Source organism: Ursus arctos, unplaced genomic scaffold, assembly GCF_023065955.2.
Source record: "Ursus arctos isolate Adak ecotype North America unplaced genomic scaffold, UrsArc2.0 scaffold_6, whole genome shotgun sequence".
Classification (NCBI taxonomy): Eukaryota; Metazoa; Chordata; class Mammalia; order Carnivora; family Ursidae; genus Ursus; species Ursus arctos.
In genome coordinates, this window is record NW_026623078.1 from 8,193,737 (window position 1) to 8,202,466 (window position 8,730).

At 37.3% G+C, this 8,730-nt stretch overlaps 1 protein-coding gene across 3 annotated transcripts in view; it reads right to left on the minus strand.

The window, feature by feature from the left end:
• PRKDC (protein kinase, DNA-activated, catalytic subunit) overlaps positions 1 to 8,229 on the minus strand; it is a 225,093-nt gene extending 216,864 nt beyond the window's left edge. For 2 of the 3 annotated variants that reach the window (XM_026516500.4, XM_057307784.1), the window contains exons 1-7: positions 8,017 to 8,218; positions 6,098 to 6,174; positions 5,902 to 5,994; positions 4,152 to 4,226; positions 3,295 to 3,403; positions 2,635 to 2,747; positions 2,438 to 2,537 (exon numbers count right to left, since the gene is read on the minus strand). In XM_026516500.4, coding sequence (XP_026372285.1) covers positions 2,438 to 2,537; positions 2,635 to 2,747; positions 3,295 to 3,403; positions 4,152 to 4,226; positions 5,902 to 5,994; positions 6,098 to 6,174; positions 8,017 to 8,170 — 721 coding nt within the window. In that variant the 5' untranslated portion in view covers positions 8,171 to 8,218. Of the gene's footprint in view, positions 1 to 2,437; positions 2,538 to 2,634; positions 2,748 to 3,294; positions 3,404 to 4,151; positions 4,227 to 5,901; positions 5,995 to 6,097; positions 6,175 to 8,016 lie in introns of all 3 variants that reach the window. The other variant, XM_026516499.4, reaches the window with a different exon arrangement.
• Between the last annotated feature and the right edge of the window lie 501 nt (positions 8,230 to 8,730).

The window sequence follows — 8,730 nt, forward strand, 5'->3', positions numbered from 1 at the left end:
CAGGGGAATCATAAAGGTTTCCAATGCGTGATCTGTGAGCAAGGACATGATGAAATAGAAAGCTGGCAACAGAATATGGGACAGATAAGAGAGAAAATAAAAGAAGAGAAATCACATAGAGCTGATACAACATCCTTGGTAAGCAATAGAAAGGTGAGTAAAAACATTAGGTTGAAACATGAAATTGCTGTTTTTGTAGGTCAAAAATCATTGGATGTTGGAATATAAAAATATTGGATATTGGAATTTCATAAGTTTCAACCTAATAAAAGTAAACACAGGAAGTAGAACAATTTGGCAATTACTCGGACAGAAATGCTAAGAAAGAGCAAATAGAGAATTTTTTGTCATTTAAAGAATCTTTTAGTGTTAAAAGTTTTCATTGCCTTTTAAGAAGAAATGAATTTCATAATGCATATAATGTCATCCTAGCTAGATTATCCTCTAAAACTTTAATTTTCAGATATTACAAGAAAGCGTTATAACTATAAAGCATATTAAACAAACTTTAAAATTCATAGGCAAGAATCTGTATCCTAAGAATTACAAAACGCTGATGGAAGAAATCAAAGACCTAAATAAATGGAGAGAGAAACTGTGTTCATGGATTGGAAAATTTAGCATAGCAAAGATGTCAGTTCTCTCCAGATTAATATACAGGTTTAATGCAATGACTATCAAAATCCAGGCAAGGTGTTTTGTAGACACAAACTTATTCTAGAATATACATGGAAAAGCATAGCACTTAAATGATTTCAGGGGCACCTGGGTGGCTTAGTCAGTAAAGCCTCTGCCTTTGGCTCAGGTCATGATCCCGGGGTCCTGGGATAGAGCCCCGGTCAGGCTCCCGGAGTTTGCTTCTCCCTCTGCCCCCCCCACCCCCGTTGTACTTCCTCTCTCTTGCTATCTCAAATAAAATCTTTTTAAAAAATAAGTTAATAAATAAATGATTTCAAAAGCAGTTCTTTTGCGGACTCCTGGGTGGCTCAGGTGGTTAAGCATCTGCCTTCGGCTCAGGTCATGATCCCAGGGTCCTGGGATCCAATTCCATATCAGGCTCCTTGCTCTGCGGGGAGCTTGCTTCTTTCTCTGCCTGCCACTCCCCCTGCTTGTGTGTGCACATGCTCTCTTTCTCTCTCTGACAAATAAATAAATAAAATCTTAAAAAAAAAAAAAGTAGTTCTTTTAAAAAAAAGAATAAAATGGGAGGACTTTACTCAACATTAAGGCTTACTGTATAGTTAGAGTCAAAAAGACAGTGTGGTGTTGGCAGAGGGACAAATACATAGACCAATGGAACAGAACAGAGAACTTAGAAACAGAACCACACACACATATGCACCCAAGTAACTTTTTACGTAGGCACATAAACAATTCAACAGTGATTTGGCAATGATTTCATGGACATGACAAAACCACAGGCAACAAAAGAAAAAATAGATAACTAGACTTCATCAAAATAAAAACCTTTTACACATCAAAGGACAAAAAGGCAACCCATAAAAATGGTATAAAACACTTGCAAATCAGGTATTTGGTAAGGAATTGCTATCTGAATACCCAAAGAACTCCTACAATTCAAAACAAAAAAATCAAATGATCCCATTAAAAAATTGGACAAAGAACTTAAATTACATTTCTCCAAAGAAAATATGTAAATAGCCAATAAACACATGAAAAGCCATTCAACATCACTAGTCATAAGGGAAATGCAAATGAAAACCACAATGATATGCTACTTCACACCCATTATGATGGTTATTATCAAAAACCAGGAAATATCAAGTATTGGCAAGGATATGGAGTAATTGGAATCCTTATGCATTGCTGGTGAGAATATAAAATAGTTGTAGCTGCTTTGGAAAACAATATGGCAAAAAATTAAACATAGAATTACCATATAATCCAACAATTCCACATTTGGGTATATCCCTCAAAAAATGAAAGCAGGGACTCCAACAATTACTTGCACTTTCTAGCAGCATGTTCAGAAGTCAAAAAGTAGTGGTTTGGGGTGGAGGGAGGACGGTGGTAGGGAAAAAAAGGTGGCTGTGGCTATAAAAGGATAGCAGGAGGGCTTATGGTGATGGTCTGTTTAGTATGTTGACTATGGTGGTGCATACACAAATTCGTACATGATAAAACTGCAGAGAATGAAATACACACATGCAAAGATGGGCACATAAAACTAGTGAAATGTGGGTAACGTTGGTAGATTTATCAATGTCAATATCCTGGTTATGCTATTGTACTAGTTATAAAAGAGGTCATCACTAATACAAAGTGGGTAAAGGACAAATGGAACTTCTCTGTATTACTCCTCACAACTGTGTGTGAATCTGCAATTGGTTTAAAAGTTCAAAAAAATAAACAGGCAATTCATTTTAGAATTATAGTTTTTGAACTAAGAAGAAAATCAAGCAAAGTCAAACAATACCTTCTTCCATGGATTTGGTGAAGTTACACATGAGCGAAGACAATCCCTTCAGACACCCTGCCAGAACAGGCAATTTGGGCTCTCTTATTGCTGATGTCATCTTTAAAAAAAAAGAGAGAGAGAGTTTTAAAGACAGTATCACTAAAAGAGACAAACACAAAATCTTTGGAAGCAGAATAGCATAAAGTTTGCCATACCTGGGTCTTAAGTTCACCCAGAAAAGCCCGGAACAGTTTTTCTGAATTATTTATCATCTCACTAGGATGAACTTCACCTAATACTCCTAGAAGCTCATATATTTTTTCTAAAACTAAAAAATAAATTTTAGATAAGTGAAGGCCAAAAATTACATTTAAATAAACAAAAATGTATGAATAACAAAATGAGAGAATGTTCAGTTCAAAAGTAATTTCACAATAAGACAGAAAATATCTAGTTTTATGTACCAGAATCTTTCCTGATAAATTTTATGCCAAACTACTATTATAAACTAAGTTACATCTGACATGTGTTGTGAGTTTTCTTTTCTTTCTTTCTTCTTTTTTTTTTTTTTTTTGCAAGCTTTCTATTTAAAGAAATCATTTCATGGGGCACCTGGCTGGTTCAGTCAGTACAGCATACAACATTGGGTGTGTAGCCTATTTAAAATAAAATAAATCATTTCATCAAGATTAAACTCTCAGAAGCAGAAGTCTTAACATGTTTTTGTTTATTTTCACTTGGGTTTGTTTTCAGCAAAAAAGGATTAATCTGTAAAATATATAAATGCTTTAGTAGGGAAAAACCTAAGTTTTACACTAATTTTTTTATTGCCAATTTGTTAAAATAGTTAAAAATAACATTTGAATGCATCTCACCTGTATCCTGTATTTTTGTTTTCGATGCAAGTTCTCCATAGAATTTGCTAAATAATTCTCCAATTCTAAATTCATCCATGAGTCTAGAACTTCTTAAAGTCCGAAGTAACTAAAATAATACAAACTAGCATTGTCTATACAGGAAAATAATGACAAGGCTTCCTCTTCTGCACTGTTTCTACACAACAAAGCTCCAGAATCACATGTCTCTAGGGGATTTCCTTGGCCTCTTGGCACTCCTATCTAGCCTCATTATTTGGGAGGTAGAGCTTGAGGTGGGTAGTAGAACACAGGGGTTATAAAGGGAAAGAGGGTGTAGACTTAAGTTTACCTTCCCAAGAAATTAATATCACTAGAACCATTCTCTCGGATGCACTTAAGACAAGGACTAACAAGACCCAAAGGAATTCTAAAATAGAGATGCAGTAAAAGAGATGCATCTGAGAGAGAAACAGGTGAGAGTGAGCCCCAAGAAACATTTAAATACAACATACAGACCCATTTCATGGTATGGTTTAGGAAAGAAGTCAAAGATGCAAATTCTGACAACTCTTAGTAGCCTTAGGTTTTAAGAGTCAGGGTGATGAGAGTAACAGAGGAGCAGTACATTCCTTGCTTATTTTTCCTCTTAATTCCCCTAACAAACTGAAATCCTTCCTCTGCTACCCAGAAGGGACTAAGAGCAAAGGGCCAAAGTATTAACAGGTGATGGTCAGAAAATCGTGTCCATACATCAATGTGACCAAAGCCTAGCCTCTAACACCTCTCACTCAAAACATAACTTAAAACTCTAATTTTCTGCTTTTTAAGTTCTATGTTTAATATGAAATGCATGTACTTAGAAATAATAAAATTACCTTAATAAGAAGATCTAGGGCTGGGATTTTACATTTAGCAGCTTTATCCTTTGTGTAAACACTGGTACAAGTATTCTAGATTTTAAAAGGAGACATACCAAAATCATCAATAAGATCTTAGTTCTTCACAACAGCTAAAAGTACATCCCTGAGAAGAGCAATACCTATATATGACCTACTACAATTTAGTATTCTGCTGTTAAAAGTATTATATTAGAGTATATAAACATACTGATTAAAAATTACTGAAGATATTTATGCAGTATGCTATGGTAATGATATCAACAATGATCACAAAAACACAAAGTAAATGGACACCCGAGCAGGATCAAAAAAAAAAAAAAAAGTTATGCTTCCTTGCATACCTCCTACAGCATTTGTTGCCATATATTAAGATAGCAAACATGAAAAATTTTAAAAGGTAACTAAAGCAATTCAGAGAAGAATCGTTGGGACTCCACAGGAGAACAGCTCAGTCTAAAAAAACAAGCAGGCACTCTGGAAGAAGGCCACTTGGCTCCAAGTTTTGGGTGAAGCTTCTTAACTTCTAGTCTCATTTGTAAGCTAAATAGATTAAAAATACCTACCTAAAAGAGTTTTGGTAAAATTAAGTAAGACAAATTGTACCATGAAAGAACTTTGTAACCTAAGAAGCACTCTACAAATGTTAGTTACTCCTACTGTTGAAGCAACTTTTTAAAATACAGTTGACTCTTGAACAGCATAGGCTTGAACGGTGCAGAGTCCCTTATACCTAGACTTTTTCGATAAATACTGTATAGTACTGTAAGTGTATTTTCTCCTATGATTTCCTAAATAACATTTTTTCTCTAGCTTATTCACCTATAAAAATACAATCTATAATACACATAACATACAAAATATGTGCTAATAAACTATGTTTATCAGTAAAGCTTCTAGTCAACAGTAGGCTATTTGTAGCTAACTTTTTGGGGAATCAAAAGTCAAATACATGGATTTTCAACTGCATGCAGGGGGTCAATGCCTCTAACCCTCTGTTGTTCAAGGGTCAACTGTGTTAGGATTCCAAACCAGAAAGACAAGAAATCAAAAGAAAATAAAATTAAAACCTATTAAAAAAAGACTGATGATTATTATGTCACATATTAGGGCTAATTATAATTAATAAAATAACTTCTTATAAATTACCCCAGATTGAATACATACTTCTTCATCAAATCTTAGCATCCAAGAACTAGAAGCAATTCGGGACCAATAAAAACAACTTAACTTGTGGCATTTGTTGAAAGTATAAACAAGTCTGAGAAAGAACAAGTTAATTTATGATTACTAGTTCCACAGTAAATTATGAGGACACCTGGGAAAGGCAGGTGGGTAGAGAACAGGAGGCACAAGAAAGGCAAACTTTAAACTGCTGTGAAAGGGCACACATAAATGACATGAAATAGGAGTCTTACCCAGCAGAATTCTTTAAAATTGTTTTTTAGTGTTTTGAAATCTCCCCACAATTCAAAAAACCCAATTTATTATGACTTTTTATAAAAGACATTATTTATCCTATGTGCAAAAAGTTATCAAGGTAGTTTTTGACGACTTTATCTTACTAAATCTAAAAAGAATAGCCTACTTCATTTCCAGCCCACAATTAAGCACAAGTAAGTAAACACCTTGATGAGAAAGGCAGGAATAAAATATAAACCCAAGTTTAACTTGCAGCATAAGTTAAAACTGATGTTGGTATATAATGAGATATGTTTATTCTCCTTACCTTAATTTCAAGAGAATAAGGTACGATCTTCTGGTCAATTTTTTCTAAGAAAATACATAAAAATTTTAAAACTTCTTCTCTACAATCACGAAACTATAATGAAAGAAAGAAGCATTATAGTAAATATGGGCAAGAAGAAGAGTCACTCCAACATAAAGTAATGTACAAGAAAAGGAAAATGAAATCTTCAACTTACTTCATCAATGCTAAGTGACTTCCGAACAAATACAAGCAAACCAAAATCTTTGGAAAAAACTAAGGAAGACTGTAATGCTGGACAAAAAGAAAAAAAAAAAAAGTAAGAGAGCTGCTAAGAAGCATTCCATAAACCCACCCTAAATGGGCTTCATGTTTCTCAGTTCAGCCTGATAAGCAATTAAACACTAACTTAAAGCAGCTGTATTTAAACAAGGAAAACAGGAAACTCTAGGCGATATTCCACTGGGATGACACAGGCAGAATAATGGCCCCAAAGATACCTGAACCTTAATCCCAATATCACACCTGTGAATACACTAACTTTACATGGAAAAAGGAAATTAAGGCTGCAAATGGAATTAAGGTTATTAATCAGGTGACTTTAAAAAAAGGGGGGGGGGAATATCCTGGGTTATCCATGGGTCCAGTATAATCACATGGGCCCTTACCAGTGAAGAAGAGAGGAAGAAAAATGGAAAGAGAACAGGAGATAAGAGAGGTTTCAAGCACAGGAGCTACTAGACCCATGGTTGCTGGCTTTGAAGATGGAGGCCATGATTCAAGAAATGTGGGTGGCTTCTACAAGCAGGGAACATCAGGAAGGAAAAGGGGACTTTAGTCCTATAATTGCAAAGAACAGAATTCTGTCAACCTGAATGAAAAAGGAAATGGATTCTACACAAGAACCTTTAGAAAGTAAAGTGATCTGCCTGATGCCTTGGTTTTAGTTTGGTGAGACCCCTGTTGGGCTTCTTACTACAGAATTATAAGATTGTTAAACCTATGTTGTTTTAAACCACTAAGCTTATGGTATTTGTTACTGCAGCAACAGAAAACTAATACATTCCTCTATTATCTTCCACCTGAAAAAACATATACCAAACATTCAGAGTAAACTTGGAACTCTTTTATAAACAAGTTAACTAAAAGAACAGAAAAGTAATTCTAACTTAGAAATTCTGAGACTAGGGGTACCTGGGTGGCTCAGTTGGTTAAGCATGGGCATGGGGCTCCATGCTTAGCCGGTAATCTACTTGAAATAGTCTCTCACTCTGCCCCTCCCCCCTCCCTCGCTCTAAAATTTAAAAAAACAAAAACAAAAACCTCTGAGACCAGAAAGCATTTACATGTTAGTTTTTTAAATTTATTTCCCCATTAATATCCTTGACAATATACAAGTAGTAGAGAGCATAAGAAGTTTTCATGCAATGATATATTTTAAAAGTGCTAAAAAGAGGCACTTTTACAACAAAGGAGCAAAAGGTTCTCATTCAGGGACTGCTAAAAAAAGTTAAAAGGACTGCAGGACTATAGAGTCATATTTCTGTAATGCTTCTCTGAAGTAGGAACAGAAAACGTAAGAGTGGGGGAAAAATACTGGTGGGTTTAGGCGCTTTTTTTTTTTTTTAAGATTTTATTTATTTATTTGACAGCATGAGCGGGAACACAAGCAGGGGGAGTGGGAGAGGGAGAAGCAGGCTTCCGGCTGAGCAGGGAGCCAGATGCGGGGCTCAATCCCAAGATACTGGGATCATGACCTGAGCTGAAAGAAGAAGCTTAACGGCTGAGCCACCCAGGTGCCCCAGGGTTTAGGCGCTTTTAAAAAAGGTTAAAGAAAATACTTCTTTTGGTTCCCTCTGCCTCCTTTGCATAGCGATGATTGCCAAATTTAGGGTATTTTCACCAACTTTACTTTTAAAACATCTTTGCTAAGACAAAAAGCAGCAAGACAAATTACTTTTTATACACAACCACAGAAATTCCGACAATCCAGAATCAGACTGGACTTTTTCAAAACACCGTCAGATAAACCCACCAGGAGAGAAACTCCGGGGTGTCGGGCCCCGGCACAACCCGGAAAGCCCAAACGCGCACGCGCGTTGGTACCCTCCTCGGCGGGGCCAGGACAGTACCCACCCAGCACCGCAGGGCCGGAGCTCAGCACGCACTCCTGTCCCAGGCCCCGGATCAGCTGATAACTGGCCATCGCGGCGCTGCAGCGGTCCCCGGCAGATAAGGACTCCTGCAGCTGCAATAGGGAGGCCCGCATGCCTGACGCGGAGTCAGCCATCACGCCCAAACCCGGCACGGCGCGTGCCCGCACCCTGTCCGTGTCCCGAAATGCCGCGGGGTACGGGGGCGGAGTTTCCAGGGCAGGGGCGGGGCTCGCGGTGGCGGGAAACTTCCGGGGGACCCTGAAACGAGGGGTCTTCTCTGTAGGAGCGCCCCTTAGATGTAAGTTAAGATATCGGCAGGTCAATGAATGTGTTCCATACGATACACTTGGCATGCATACATCGATGCTTAGAGAGAAACAGGAATCTAGAGGTTTGACCTCCGGAAATAGATGGGGAGGACGGTTGGTGAATTAGAGTTAACTAAATACCTAAGGCAGAAAAAAAAGACAAACTAGAGGCTTAGGTCAAGATCTACAAAGTTGTCCCTTGATAAAGAGTGAAAAATGCATGTGTAATGTCTTTAGAAATGAAGATGCTTAAAGGATAAAGAATATTCTCCTTGGCCAACAATACAGTGTAGAGCAACCCCTCCCTGAACGGAGTCTGGCGGGACTCCCCAGGTTTCCCGCGAAAACGCAGTCTAGCCGGGGGCCAGACCACCTAAACGGAGGGG